Source organism: Rutilus rutilus (genome assembly GCF_951802725.1).
Source record: "Rutilus rutilus genome assembly, chromosome: 8".
Taxonomy (NCBI): Eukaryota; Metazoa; Chordata; class Actinopteri; order Cypriniformes; family Leuciscidae; genus Rutilus; species Rutilus rutilus.
The window spans coordinates 32,949,950-32,965,930 of record NC_140222.1 but is presented as its reverse complement, the minus strand read 5'-3'; the positions used below and the strand labels follow the sequence as shown (position 1 = coordinate 32,965,930).

Here is a 15,981-nt window from a genome sequence, read left to right as displayed (position 1 = left end):
TAACAATTGCATCAGATGGTTTTCCTCTCTTTTATTCAATCATGTTTAATGAGTGAAAGGTGTAACTTTATACCTGCACGGTTAGTGAGATTAACGTTATGGTTTAATTAACCTAAACACAGCAAGGTTCAGGACTGTTAATGTGTATGGAAGTAAAGCCCGTCCGGCTCCCACATGGTGCGTGAAGCGCCTCATAGCTGCGCACATTTGCGCAAACCACCGTCTTTACTATTACGCGCTCGTTATGTTGTACATTAATCAATGTTTGAAGGCATGAAGAAACTAATGTTTAGCTTTTCCACAAGAAGAGTCAGTAGCTTGCATGTTTCCCACACGGTGTGTGAAGCCCCTCGTTGCAGCGCACATATGCGCAGCCTTACGTTATCATTATCAAGCAGTCTTTTATGAGCGTTTATCAGTTGAACGTTTGTCGGCATGATGAAACCCGTGTTTATACTGCATATAGTCTATTAGTACATTGTTTGATGTCCACAAGGTGAGTAGGTGAAAGGTGACCCCGGTTGAACGTCGCGGGGGGCGTGTCGTGACGTCACGGGGTAAGGTTGCAATCTGAACGTCCCAATTTTATAGCATAGTCCAGACTGAACCAGAACTCAGAAAGTTTCTCCGCAGCGACACATAGCACACAGGACACTCTGCGAATTAACCCGACGCGTAATTAGGGTGATAAACGCGCTTAACCTTCACTGACCTTACGCCTGCTGCTGTGAGTAAATACACGGCGCGCTTAAGTCCCGTTGGCTGCAAGCGACTGGACGACAGATTTGCGAACCGGATCGACGCTGCTTATTTCCAAGGTGGCTGCGTCAAGAGAGCTCCGTCCTGAAGGGGGATCGCGTGACGTTTCCTGGCGTGCATATAATCGTGACATTCCCACTGACCGATCCGTAGACCTCGCGTGGATCCATCGTGCCGCAGGGGTCCTTCAGAAACCGTCTCGCACATGATGTACACAATAACCAGAGGTCCCAGCAAACTTGTTACACAACGGAGAACAGGTACAGATTTGAACGGCATGCACAGTCTATAATATAAGCGCAATCGTCGGTAATTTAACGCTAGTATAGTAAGAATGAACCATCCTTTAATCTGGTTACTGACATTACTTTAGTAACAAATATCTGTTAACTGACATATTAACAGATATTATTTCTTGCAGGCCCTACGCAACAGATTGAGAGCAAAGCGAGCGACCTGAAACAGAAGCAAAGCCCCTTGCTTGCATCGGAGTGAGTAATTCAATTTATATGCACTAACGTTACCTGAGCTCGCGATGCTCTCTTCACGTGAGTTTAGTCGCGGTGGTGAAACTTAAAAATGATTTAACTGCACCTTTAAAAATGTCCTCAGCGTCCCAGTCTCGTTTATAAGCTTAACACACTTTAAAGTATCCGTACTGAACAAGCTGGCCTCAATTATTAATCAGGACGTCCTTTTTTACGCCTTTGCCAAAGTCCCTTGTTTTTTCTTGCGCCGTGTGACCTTGCAAGTGTAGCGCGTGCGCGCGTGGAATGACGGCATGTTCGAAGATTCTGTCGCGATTCTATTCGTTATCATTTCTGTTGACGGTTTAATAACTAACCGTTTGCAGTTATTATAATGCGAGCACATGCTTGTCACACACCCCCCTTATATTCCCACAAGGACGTTGTGCTGCTTTCGGACTCGGAGGCTAAAGAGAGTCTCGGCGTATTTTACGACACACGTTCGCGTTTGTGTCTGTCATTTGTGTGTTTGATATTTCAATAACGACCAATTTATGTCTGGGGTTATGCTGATATAATCAGCAACTGTTTATATACTGTCTATGGGTTTCATAACGTGTAGCTAGCTGTCACTATGGAAACGACATTGTGTAAGGAAGGAAGCATTTGGCCTTAAAGGAACAGTTCACCCTAAAATTCTTCTTCGTTTTCTCACCCTCAAGTCGTTACAAACATGTATGAATATGTTGAAGAATGTACGCTCTTTTCCACATAATGGAAATCATTGGGTTGGCTTTCTAAATTAATAACCTGTTCTTTTATTTAAATTAAAAGCATGAGAAATTAATCGAATGTTAAATGGATCAATTAAATATAATGTATTATGAATGGGGTCCAAATGCAAAAATTCAAGGTTATTGAAAACCCATATTAATCAATGTGATTTCCCTTTGTTTGTGTAGCTCACCAGCACCGAAAATTGTATTTCAACGGCTAAACGGAAAGCGGTACCACAGATCCACCTCTCCAAACGCTGCCAACACTACTGAAGGATTCACCCCAGCACACGAAGACAATGTTCGATTTGTTTATGAGGGTGAGTTTATTTTCCAGAACACCAGTATTTTGGTTACCTTGATGTAAGACCTTGAGGAGTGCCAAGGTTGGGTAGTATTTGCCAAAACCTTAATACACTGAGGAGAGACCAAATGGATTTAAAGCTCTACAATAACTGGAAGTTGTTACAAATTTGTGGCTGCAAATGGTGCATATTAGGTGTTTAGCCATTAAAACAACTCTGAATCACTATAATTGTACTTTGCGAGGTAAGTTCAGCAGAGTTTGTGTGAAGAAGGGCAGTTGTTATCTTCAGGAGGAGGGTTTTTGTCTGCAGGCCAGACTCCACCTCCACAGGCTGATGCAATGGACCCTCAAGGGCAGGTTTATGCTCTTTTGTACAGTGACAGGCTAGTCAACTGAGGCTTTTTAGTTTCTAAATCTGCTTTACAGTCAATAGAAAAGACAACCGGTTTAGGGAGTGTAAAGGAAGTGTTCAGAATTGGTAAAAGTAACCACCTATTCTTCTCCCAAGATCCCAACGAGAAGAGCATGTTTTCCTAGCTGTAAATTGTTCTTTTGGTGGAACACACGGCACTGTTTTCAGAACTACTGTGAAACATGTATTCCTAAAATGCTATTTACATCGTCCCTGTACCTTTGTTTACTGAATAAAGGATTTTAAAAGCCATACAGACTGATTGATAAGTTCAGTTTATTTAGTGAATTGTTAATTTATTAAAAAGAATCAAATTTACTTCTAAATTAGACATCAGTATGGCTTGCTGGCAAGTTTTACACTACAAAAGACCAATATAAAGACGATTAAATATTTTAGCATTCTATGACTGGAAAAATGTATGTGTATATATATTTTACAAACTTGCTGGCAAACCATATGTCAATTATTTTCAATAAATTATTTAAATCTTTCAGATTGGATTTTAAAATCTTTTTAGTAAACAACCAAAAAGTATTTATTTTTATATATTTATTTGTATATGTGTGTGTGTGTGTATATGTGTATATATATATATATATATATATATATATATATATATATATAATGATTTTTAGAAAAGAAAAAAATACAACTCTCCCCCTCCCTCATATACATGATATAATTGTCAATATTTGTTTGATTGCAGCTTGGCAGGAGGTGGAGCAGAAGCTTGGAGAGGGATCCCAGCCGGAGAACGGGAACGGGCCAGTGCAGTACGCGGAGAGAAGCCCCAATCCCAGCATGAAGAGTCAGTCAATGACTTCTGTCCTACTTACTCTCTTTAAATAGTCTCTTCTTTGCTGACTTGTTCTCTCGGCTCAGCCCCTCGTGGAGGCCTTTGCTGTCATTACGATATACATATTCACATTATCCAAGTACAAATAAAAATTCTGCCATTTACTCACCCTCATGTCATTCCAAACTTGCATGACTTCCTGTCAGGAATGCAAAAGGATATATTTTGAAGAATGTTCATGTTGCTTCCACACTATGAAAGGGGGAAAAAAAAGTGTATATTTTGTGTGTTTTATTCATATATATATATATATATATGGTGAAATCTCAAAGAACTTACTTTCTTTTGTCAGATTTTGTGCCTATTGATCTTGAGGAGTGGTGGGCCCAGCGCTTCCTGGCCAACATTGTCAACCTGTCATGACAGGTGCATGATGGGGCATGAGGAGATGGTCCTGACTGAGGCAGAGCAGCCTGACTCTCCTGAGGAGCTCAGGTGATGATGTGAGAGATTCACACGCTGTATGAATTCAGCCCTTCCTGTGGAACTGTTTGCCCAGCCGGACCCAGATTCTCTCTCGTGCACACGGAAGACGATCAGACATTTTTCTTCTGCTTGTCTTTCTTTGTTAGAATGTGAGATGTCTGTTTTTCTCCGCAGATCTTTGCAAAAAAAGTGATGTTATAAAACAAAACAAAAAAAGTAAAGAAATTTTTTTCAAGACATCTTGGTTCTGTGATTCTTTTTTTTCACGGTTGGTTACAATCTGAAATATATGGGACATATTTTAATATAATGTTTATTATTTTAATTTGTATTGTTTGCATTTTTTATGATTTAGTACAAGTAGGAATTTTTTTTTTTTTTATACAATAATGAAAATGATCATTTCTGCACACATTATGTAGTTAAAAAAAATTCTTTACATAATGCCAATTGAGTGAGTGCAATTAAATGTGCTTGTTTGTCATGAAAATTTGTTAAAATATGACCTGCATTATGAAATCTTGACCGTTTGTTTGAGGCACATTTTGGTTAAAGGAATCTGTAAAACTGCTGTGTGAAATTGTATTAGAACAGTTGAAATGAAATGAACCAATTATTGTATAAAAACACGAGACACATTAAGAAATGTATTTTAATTACATTATCCAGACATTAAATTAAATTCATTTAAAAATATTTTCAATTCAAAAATTGAACAAAAAAAACCATCAATATGAAGCTGATAAAAAAAAAGAGGCATTATTTAAATCCTTTCACTCAAGACCATGAGTGTTTTTTTTTGTGTGTTTTTTTAAAGATGAACATTGTATTTAAACAATTTCTTCTGAAAATGTAGTTTTACCACATTATTTTATTTCAGCCCTCATGCAACTCCATTAGGCTTAGCTGTTTTTTTCCTCCCTCTTCCAGCTGCACTTCCATTAGTTTTCGTTTTTCCACCTCGCTTCCTGCGGGAAGAGGCATTCTGGCCTTGTTTGGCCGTACTGAAAGTGATGCACTGGGAGTCCAGGAAGTCTAGTAGCTTAGCAGCACCTAACCTGATGCCTGCTGCTTTCAAGCTGGACCGCAGCTCCGCCAGGGAGAGAGGCTGGTACTGCAGCACTCGTTCGTACAGTTTGGGGTCGGATAGGATGAACTGACGAACTGCGAGGAGTTTGTCCTTCTCACGAACAACAGCCTGAGACGCTGTGATGCCCTCGCTGTCCGAGTCATCGTCTCCGGACACACACAGCTCTGGGTTCGACCTGGATAGAAGAAAAGGGTTGAACAATATTTCTTTAGGCACGTTTCCACTACATGGTACGGCTCGGCTTTTCCACTGCAGTTTAGTACCGCTTCAAAGTGGGTGGGATTATAGACTGATCATTACAGTTGTGCCGCCTCTACTACCGTGACACAAACACGCAACACAAACGCTGATTCTGATTCTCGGCATGTAGATGTTATTCACTGCAAGACGAAGAAGTTTGTTCAAGTTTGGTGTCTCGTGTAGCAAATCCAATGATGCTGGTAGTGACGATTCTCTGACCAATCAGTGATCTGCAGTGTTTTCACGTCACATTTTAGTATAGGTGCGGCTCGCTTGGAATCTCAAACGAGGTGGTACTATTTAAGTCAGCTGTACCCGAGCCGTACCATGCAGCAGAAAAGCAGCATATTTAGTATTAATTGTGTGTATAGCAGGGATGGATTCACACACAAGCTACCAAGCATGTGCCCAGGGCACTAGACCAGAGGGGGGCCCCATACAAGCTGCGGGGGGCTTTGTCGACCTCCCCACCTTTAGACTATATAGCCGTATAGGAGCTGTACCTTTCGGACTCCGCAGTGGAGGACGTGTTAGAGTTTTGAGAGGCTGATAAAAGCTCATCTTCTTCACTTGGCGGTAGTTTCATAGGGGAGACAGCAGGGGGCGCTGTAGGTTGCTTAAAGGAGCGCGGCGCAGACTGGGAGTTGGAGGCATTCGGGGGGCGTCGGGGTCCAGAGGTCTCCTCCTCAGACTCGGAGCTCTGCAGCTGGTGGGTGTACTGATGGATCTCTTTCAGCTTCAGAACCATCTGTTTCTTGGGCAGCGGACGCACACCAAACCTACACAAATAAACATTATGCATCTCTGTGTTTTTGAGCATTTTGCTTTGGCTATGTGAGGGCAAAGTTGCACACCATCTGCATTTGATTCTCATTTGAAAGTTGAATATTTTAATACTTCAAAAAACGATTATGTTGATTCGGTTTCATAACGTGGCTACCACTGTCAATCAAGAAATGGCACGCAAGAATGTGTGTTTGTTTATACATTACAAAACAATAAACACACCCTATTCAAAATTAAGACAAAGTACTTGGATAAAAAAAATCAAGACTGACTAAAAATGATCCTGGGACCAGCTAGTTAAAAGTCAGTTCTTAAAGTTCATAACGTTAGTTCTGAAAATAAAAAGTTGCAGTATAATGTATTCCACTTGGTTTGATATTTTGCTAACTATTGCAATGACATGAATACATTTTTAAGTGTGACAGTGTCTAAATATAATTTTTATGCTCACCTATTTAGTTTGTTTTTGAGCTCAGGTGTGTCCATGTCGGAGTAGCCTGGCATGGGAGTGATGGGTATCAGCGGTCCTTTATTCCTCTTTCTGCAAGCAACTGTGCAGAAATTTAAAATTGATTTTAGGAAGGTTTTCTAAAACAAACTAAAATAAATGACTTGCAGGAAAAAATCTTACAGGGCTTTCTGATGCACAGACCTGTGCAGCCATATCAGAAAAAAAAATAAGAGCTCCAGGGAAACATAATTGACATGATAAAAAAAAAAAAAGAGGACAACATGTATTACCTGGAGTCTTAAGTTCAGCAACTCTCTTGGCAGAGGGAGCTGCCAGTCTCTGAGAAAGAGGAAGGGGAGCGTTCTCTTCCTCCTCCCAATCATCCCACATGTCAGGGTCAGGTAGGCTGTGATTGAACGGACCTGGACTTGGATCAGGAGTTTTGTTATAAGCTCCAGATGGAAGAGGAGACGTGGCGTGTAGACCTGTCGTTTGTCCCTTACCCTCGAGACCTGGTGGACTAACTGTACTCTCACTGCTATCAAGTCTTAGACTGAAGTGGGGCTTCTGGCACGCAACCCCTCCATCCAAGCCCCAGGAGTCGTCAAACGCTATAGGAGGCTCATCCATGTCACAGAATGAGTTTCCTGCAATATCCACCACTTCTTTAACACTTTGATTGGGATGCTCTTCTCCCACTCTTCTTCCAAACTCATCCTTGTCACAGAATGAGTTTCCCGCAATATCCACCACTTCTTCAACACTTTGATTGGGAAGATCTTCTCCCACTTCCATTTGCTCCATCCCATCGTTCTCTCTCTCTCTCGATCTTTCAGGATGACTGTAACTCAGAGAGTTTGGGGATGGACTGGAGCATTCCTGCTGAAGAGAGCTTCTCTGCTTCTTCTCAGGTGTTTTACTAGGGGAAGGAAAACTCAGTTGTAGAGACACTAGGCCAACTTTCCCCTCACAGTCACCAACCGTCGGGGAGCCGAACGGGATCTGACGTTGTAAAGAAGAGTCTGAATGGAGAGGAGTGCTACTTGAGGGCTGTGGGACACCCTGGGTTTGTCGTCCCATGATGGTGTCGGTGTGGGAGCCATCAGAAGCCCTTGTAGAACAGACCTGAGACAGTCTTAGAAGTTGAAGTGGTCTCTGGTAACCTGGTGAGCGATCCGTATCAGTGCTAGGACGTTCTTTGGAGAGAGTCTGATCTGGTTTGAACAGTTTGGACAAGGGAACCGGCTCCTCTTTAAGGCAGTTGCTGCTTAAAGAAGCAAAGCTGGTAAGTTTCAAACTGTCGGAGACAGAGGAAGAGGAAGAAGAGGACGATGCAGAGCAAGATTTGGGGAAGAGTTGGGTTCGGCGCATGCTAACGCAGGTCTGGGTAGAGCTACAGCGTGTGGATGCTACTGGAGTGGCTGGAATCAGCCAGGAAACCTCAGCAGAGCCATCAAACACACTTTCATTTGCATCCCCAGGACTACAGTGCTCTGGTCGGTCAGACTTGGCTTCTGTATCAGTCGTCACCTGCTTGGAAGCATTTACCTGTTTCCCGGCATAGCCTTGGGATCCAGATTCTTTGAAACTGTTTTCTGCAAGCTTAACTTTGCAAGCATAGCTTGTGGGCGGTTCTGAGGGAGATTTGAACGGAGACAGAGGGGACAAAGCACATTTAGTAGAAGCTGCATCGTCACCATCCACATCCTCACCGGAATCATCTGAGAGTACAATGAGCTCAACCTCTTTGCTGTGTGATTTTGGAGGGGAAGGAGGGTTTTCTTTTCCCTGGCAGCTTGAGTTGTCTTTATTTAGGGGAGACTTGCCTTTATCTACTGTATCTTCGCCCTTATGTGGAACAGGAGACACCCCAGGCATGGGAAAGGAAGTTTCACCTGACACACCAGAGCTTAGCGGAGGGCTTATGGACAGGTCAATCACCTCACTGACACATGAAGGGCGAAATGGGGCAGGTGTGTTTCGCTGTAGTGTGCGTGACTGTTTTTGCTGCGAGCATGATGCTGGCGTCTGTGACGGTTCCATGTATTCGCCTATAGACTGGGAGAATAAACGGTCATAACTCTTGTTTAGACTGGCATCTGGGTCCCTGTTTTCAGTTGTGCCGTCATCAAATTCTGGAATCAAACTAACTCTCTCAGTCGCTGGGCTGGGCTTTTTAAGGGTTTCTGTTGGACTTGTTACCATGGCAGCCTCTGTCCCATCCACGCCTTGTTTGTTACTATGGCAACTGCCGGCAGACTTCTCTAAGAGGGGTTCTGTCTCATTTTTCTCTATCCTTTCATCTTTCTTTTCATTTTCGAGGGATGAATTTGCATGTCCCTCCTCTTCCTCTGTCTCTGTCTCAGTCTCCATCTTCCTTTGCGTCGCTGCAAACTCATAGATCTCGTCAAGCTCTTCCTCATCCACCTGGTCCTCTTTCTCTCCATCTCCTCTCTCTCTCTCCCCTTCCATGTCTCCTTCCTCTCCACCAGTCTCTTTAAAATCATCCTCTTCTTCGCTGTCCTCATGCTGCCACATTGATTGGAGGAGCTCCAAGAAGTTGCTTTCTGCCAAGTTCTGATCTTCTTGGTCCCTGAGATGAGACTCAGGAGCTGGAAACATTTTAGATTCTCCTCTTGGGTTTTCCTCCACGCTTCCGGAATATTCCTCACACTGCTGTTGCAGCTCAGCCAAACCAAACCTGAAACACAACACAGATTTATTTTCCACAATATACGTCATCTATAATCTATTTATATACAGAAATAATTGTAATATTTGAAAGCACACCATACAGGTTGTAATACTGACCTATCAGCAAGCTCTTGTACGTGTGGTAGCAGTGTATGTGTCAGAGGACAATGGGCTGTGTAAAGATACTGCAGGAGGGCCAGTACTGCCTCCCCAAGCACATCGCCCAACAACACCCTCTGAGCAACAGGCAAACCCTCCTCCTGAACACCAAACCCTGAGTCGTGAACCTACAAACACATGGTACCAGCTTGGTTATTCATCTGCACTTCTTAATGGTTAACGTTTGTGGCGTCAGTGTAGAGATGCACTAACCATGTTGACCAGCAGGGGGCATCGCGCGTACAGCATAAACGAGTGCGTGAAGAAGACGTCCCCACTGTCCACCTGTAACTGCACATCACTGAGTTGAGGGTTGTTGACCATACTGCTCAGATCTGATGATAGCTTTGAAACGTACACCTGAAAAACACAACAACGGACATAGTAAAGTACTCCAGAACATTTAATATTGAGCCAATCATGATAGAGTACAGTAACAGGAAGACACAATTGAAGGAAATTCTTACTGAGGCTGTTTTGGGTGTCTTATTGTCATTTGTCTCTGGAACAAACCCACTTGAGGGAAGTTCATTCGTGGCATCGTCTTTATCTAAAGAACAGGGGACAGTGTGAGCCGAGTGTAATAAAAAAACGGAGTCTTTTTGTTTCACAATACCAGTATTACCTGACTTGTCCCCTGTGGCTGTGTACTGGGTGAGGGTCATGCCTTCCTCTGCAAGCTCCATCAGGTCCTGCAGAGCCTGGGTGCCTGGTGTACCCGAAGAGGCAGTGAGAGGACAGGTAGACCTGTGCTGTGCTGGGCTCTGGTCCGAAGGATTTTCCTGGAACAAATCGGCCTCTGTGATCACAGCTGGAGGTTTCTTGACCGGAGTTACTTCAAGAGACTTGACTTTTTCCCTCTGAAGTAGTAATATAAAGAAACTTTAAGAAACAGCATCCACAACTTCTTTAACAAACAAAATATTCAGTGAGAAATAATGTAGAATGTGATTTTATCCATTGGGATTTTAATGTGAAATGAAAATGATGGCAAGGAATGTAACAATCACGACTGTACCTATTCTAAATTCCTAAAACTAATGATATGTACTACATTTCATAATGTAGTAATGTTGGTTCATGTTTTTAAATAAATTATTTAAATAAATAATTTTTACAGTTAACATGTTTAAGAAATGCATGTAAAATATTTATAGAATTTTTACATTAACTTTTTTCTTTGACACTGTGCAGAATTAGACAAAGGGAATTTAAAGTAAATTTTCCAGTAAAAATATTAATGAATACTCTAGCTGCCACAGAGTTATACTTTTAAAGTATAACTAAAGCTATTATTGTAAATTATAATTACATATATTTGTTGTACTAAAAAATTAATTCTAACATTTACATAGTTTATATATTCATGTTTATAAAAATGCAATTTGTATAGTTACTTCATTTTGATAAAAATACACCTTTTTTATGAACAACATTTTTTCTTTGGAATAATACACACTAAAAAAAAAGTGTGCACAAGGGGAATCTCTTCAAGTAAATGTCTCACCTCTGGTGCAACCCATGGCTGTATGAAGTTGCTTAGTTCAGATGTGTAAAACTCTGAAAGCGAGTCTGGTCCTCCTCCGTGAAGAGCACTTTTGTCCCAGAGGGGGGCGTGAGGCTGGAGAGGGAGTGCGGAGGGGGATAGGGTGGGTGTTGGCGGAGAGGGGGGTCTGGAACGGAGCAGGAGAGATGAAACCCGCTCCTGTCGACGATTCAGCGCTGTCTGAGGGTCCTGAATGAGGAGTAGTGGTGGGTGGACAGGAGATGCTCCCTTCCTTCTCTTTCCACGCCGCTTTCCTGAAAGAGAACATGAATGATATGCTGTGTGTAACAAGCTACAAAATTACTGCTTTAACTGAACAAAAAGTGAGTTTACCTGCACCAGGTCTCCACTGTAAGACAGGAGCTGCCGTTGCTGGAGGGCTGGAGAGCTGAGCCAGTATCTCTCTTTCCTCCACCATCTCTCGCTCCTTTTCCATTTCCTGCTCAAGAAGAGAGCGGGACAGAGCCAGCGCCATGATGGTGTCCTCGTCCAACTTCTGGGCTTTCCTCCTGGTTCTCTTTTTCACAGGCACACCATCCCTCCTTGTTGTGCTACCTACTTGTTGTCTGAAGAACATAGAACATGAAATACAATATGTATTTACAAGATCTCCTGGGGACAATTTTTATTATTGTGGTGTGAAGCAGGGTGGGGCCGAGAGCCGTGGGAGCGGAGCGAATTCTGATAAGAGACACCTGCGCGACACAACGCTCTTGCGTCCAATGGAGGAGCTCTGGAAGGATAAAAGGAGGAGCACCAACAACGAAGGGCGAGAGAGGACCAGGCCTGGGACATTTTAAGTAGTTGTTTTATTATGTTATAGGCAGCAGTCGGCAGAACGCTCAGTGCTGTTCTTTCGTTTGGATTATTTTGTCATTAAACTTTATGTTGACTGTTTGCCAGGTCCCACATCCTTCTTCCCTGAGCCCGAACTTTACTACAATTATATTTATTTTGAAAAATTGGTAACCCTTTTTGTAAGAAAGCTCCATTTGTTAACATTAACATGAACTAACAATGAAAAATACTTCTAAGCATTTATTAATCTTAGTTAAAGTTATAAAGTAAAAATAATAATGAACTAGGGCTGTCACGATGTTAGATTTTTCACACCACGGTTATTGTGGCCAAAAGAATTCACGATATCGATATATCGCGATATCTATAGAATCTATGGGGGGGGGTACTCAATCTATGGCAAATTTTTGTGAAGAAAGACAAGCATGTGAAGTTTATCTGGTTTCAAACTGAAGCCAAACACTGTCCGAAGGTTTCCTGAAGAACTGAAAAGCTCTTAAACCTGTTGTTGCACTGGCGCCAATAAAGTCATGCAGATAGCAGATTTGAATAAAAAAATCAAGTGCAAATACAAATACAAAAATAAGATGAGTAAAGAAAATGGGGTTCTTAATTTTAATAATCACCCTTTATTAAATATATGAACACAGAAACCCCCTGTTAACAGTTAATGTCACGTTTCCCATTCCATGATGACTAGTAAAATAATAGCCGCGTCGCGTCTATGACAACTCGAGGTATTGCACACCGGACACGCACTTTCTCAGTTTATGGCCAGCAATATCATTATGTTTAAGGACATTATGGAATTGAGATAATGTCTGTACTATGTTATGATTATACTAAATACAATAGTTGCTGCTGAGTCTGTGATCTGAACACCTTTTTCTGCGCTCTGTGTCGCGGCAGGATTTTGAACAAGGTCCTGAGCCGTTGCTGGGCGCCGCGGACAGACGCCGAATAGAACCGCGCTGTGCTTCTCGTCCGGTGTGTGTACACTCATACAGAATGTGTTCGAATTTTAAAGACGTGGCGCTGCGCTTCTCGTCCGGTGTGCGACCACCTCTAAGGTGCTGTTTTCTTTGAAGCCGAAGAACTCTGTTGTTAATACTGGCGAGCTCAGCTTACTTTTTTCGGGTGTGGACAGAGTGTTTCACTCTACCTGCGCGGGCGCGGACGAGCGCTGCGTCTAGAAAACGCCAATATCGCCAATACCGGTATATTGTATTGCTCTAAATTAACACGATGTCGATATTTCATGCTTTGAATATCACGATTATCGTCAATACCGGTATATTGCGACACCCCTATAATGAACAGTTGTTTTTTTTATAAACTAACATTATCAAAGATTAATAAATACTGTAACAAATGTAGCTAATGCTTATTTTTAGATAATGCATTAACTGACATTAATGGGACCTTATTGTAAAGTGTTACAGAAAAAGATATTTTATGTCTATAAATATAATATCATCGAAAAATATCATTTATTTTATTAATTTAATTTACTGGTTTGCCCATCCTTTTTATTTTTTAAATCTAATGGGATTTTTAAATATTATATCTTTATTTTTTCAAATTACTGTGATGAGGTTTTTTTTTATTGCAGTAATAAAGTGTAAAATTGTGCACGAATGTTATGAAAATGTCACAATGGAAAATAATTAAAGTTAAAAAAAGATATAAAGTATACATATAAGAACATATTATTGTCAAACATATAAAGTCAAAAACCTGACTTACGATTGGTCGGAGGAGTTGTGGCTCACTGTCTCAGAAGCTTGTCTCCTCAGAGCCTGGAGAAGATCATTGGGCTTCACACCCATATCAGTCGAGCAACGCTTTAGGTGAACAGACCGGCTTTTCTCTGATTTAAAACTCTTTCCGCAAATGGGACACTCTGGGACCCGCGGTCTAGGGTGGGAATGATGGGATGTCGAGGGAGCGCTGCTTTCACTGGCATCCAGACATCTAAAGAGAGCAGGAGAAAGAGGCAGAAGACAAAGGTGAAACTCACACTGCATTGTTTGTGAAACAGATAAGAATGATGCCACATAATCTAGTGTGTGTTGAGGTTATAATGCACCTGTTGATGTGCTGAGTGCGTAGCGGGGGACTCATGCTCGACAGATCTTTCTGACAGAGCTGGCAGAAGAACAATCCTGCCTCTTCCACGTTCCCAGCAGCCCGAGCCTCGTGATCCATCTCCTCCTGAAGCTGAAGAGCCAGGGCTTCATCTCCGCTCACATCTTCCGTAGGAAAACATGCACATACACTTTTAGCAAAAATTACTTTCATCGATCACTGTAAAAAATGTCAAGCCATAAAAACAAATTCTGGTATTCAATTTAAACCATTTTTTTCTAACTGTGTCAATTTTGGTTTAAAGTAATAAAAGCATTAGTCATGTTTTGCACCATATGGCACAATTTTTACAGTAGAAGCATGAATTTATAGCTGTTATGTACAATTTAATTGTAAAATGTTATGAGTCTATGACTGGACCATTATTGCAGTGATTATTATGTTTCTAGCATGTTATATGTTTGGCAACAGTTCTTCAAACTACCTAATTTATGGAGTGTGTAGCTTTTCATTTCTTAAACAACCATCTAGGAAGAAACATCATGGCCATATTCCAGGATGACGATGTCAAGATTCATCAGGCTCAACATCACAACATTTATTTCCATCAAGAGTGGCCTACATTTTTAGTCAAGATCTTGTATTGTCAATGCAAGAGTCCAGCACTCTGTAAAGTCTCCTCCAGCACATCCCAAAGACTTTCAATGAATTTAAGGTGCCGATTCATGTGTGAAAATGATTCTTCATGCTCCTCACAACCATTCTTTACAGTTTGAGCCTGATGAATCTTGACATCGTCATCCTGGAATATGGCCACGTTGTTTCTTCCTATATGGTTGTTTAAGAAATGAAAAGCAACACACTCCATTACTTAGGATTAGAAGAACTGCTGCCCAACATATAACATGCTAGAAACATAATAATCGCTGCAATAATCATACAATCATAGACACGTAAGCATTTGCCTATTTAAAGTCAAACTTTTTTGGGAGGGGGCCGGGAAGTGTATGTTTATAATGTATATATAAGTAAAACAAAAACACTTATTGCTGAGCTGAGGTCTGTAAAACATACAGAAATCTAGTTATTAACTAACCTCTAACTTCATACCTAGTGATCTGCATGACTAAACATGATGTGTCAAAATAAGTTATATGTGTTTATGAAAATTGAGAGGCTTGGGTGGGTGATCCCTGGGTCTGTAAAGATTCAACACCATACCTGTGTGCTGGATCCCGGCAGTGGTGGGACAGTTTCCCTCAGACTCTGTGGCTGTGGGTTGGTTGGTCTCAGCATGTAGGAGTCTCTCTGGACTGGCTCTCTTAAACTGTTGCATTCTGCGGATCACGGCATCTTTGACCTTCCCTGTGCCAGATACATCAGGGACAGGCTGGGAAGCATCGCCAGATACTACAGCCTGTTGAGTCTTGTTGATGTTACTGTTTATTTTAGTCTTAGCAGCATCTTTAGTCTTCTTCCTCCTCTTAGGGGGGTTTCTTCTAGAAGAGGGGGAGGATGGCTCCTCATCCTTGGCTGCTGATTTTTTCTCATCTCCAGATCCCCCTTTCCTCCTCACTCTTTTAAGGAGACGAGAGCAGAGGTCGGTGAAGTCCTGGTCCGAGTCGTCCATGATGAGCCAATCACACACATGATCTGTCACATCAGTATGCAATATTAAACATCATTTGAATCTTTATATTGTGGATGAAATGCATGAAGCTACATCAAGATTGTCCGTTTGGTTTCAAAAAGTACAAGGAAGAGATATATGTAAGCATATTTACCTTTGTTTACATTTTACTTTGCCACTATTCGAACCATATACAGGCTAGTTAATATCGGTTAACGTACTTTTACCACGATTCATTTCATAACAACTTAAATACAGATCGTTGGCAAGATGCACTTCATTTTATGTCTTTAATACAGATGATTTTATGTCGTAAAACGACGATTTTCTTGTAAAATGTGCTGCAGAGGTCTATGTTGTTCAAAATACTGTCCAGCAAACCGCCGCCGTCTACTTCCGGTGACGCGCGGTGCGCGGTGACGTAGTGACTGCGTCGATTGCGAAACAATCATCATGTGATATAACCATAAAACTTACGAAAGAGTGAAATTGT

General features: G+C 41.6%; 2 protein-coding genes across 2 annotated transcripts; one reads left to right on the top strand and one right to left on the bottom strand.

Annotated features, from left to right (window-relative positions):
* Positions 1-132: 132 nt before the first annotated feature.
* mcrip2 (MAPK regulated corepressor interacting protein 2) lies at positions 133-4,245 on the top strand. The gene is made up of 5 exons (XM_084417313.1): positions 133-1,019; positions 1,181-1,250; positions 2,189-2,322; positions 3,431-3,532; positions 3,873-4,245. Exons 1-5 carry the CDS (start codon positions 965-967, stop codon positions 3,941-3,943), a joined length of 432 nt encoding a protein of 143 aa, XP_084273439.1. The 5' UTR covers positions 133-964; the 3' UTR covers positions 3,944-4,245.
* A 394-nt stretch (positions 4,246-4,639) lies between these two features.
* On the bottom strand, positions 4,640-15,929 carry slx4 (SLX4 structure-specific endonuclease subunit homolog). The gene is made up of 14 exons (XM_084417302.1): positions 15,643-15,929; positions 15,080-15,511; positions 13,860-14,022; positions 13,517-13,744; positions 11,306-11,538; positions 10,934-11,226; positions 10,052-10,286; positions 9,894-9,976; positions 9,640-9,786; positions 9,385-9,554; positions 6,864-9,274; positions 6,574-6,673; positions 5,840-6,115; positions 4,640-5,271 (listed from the first exon to the last, which is right to left on the bottom strand). Exons 2-14 carry the CDS (start codon positions 15,486-15,488, stop codon positions 4,890-4,892), a joined length of 5,130 nt encoding a protein of 1,709 aa, XP_084273428.1. The 5' UTR covers positions 15,489-15,511; positions 15,643-15,929; the 3' UTR covers positions 4,640-4,889.
* Between the last annotated feature and the right edge of the window lie 52 nt (positions 15,930-15,981).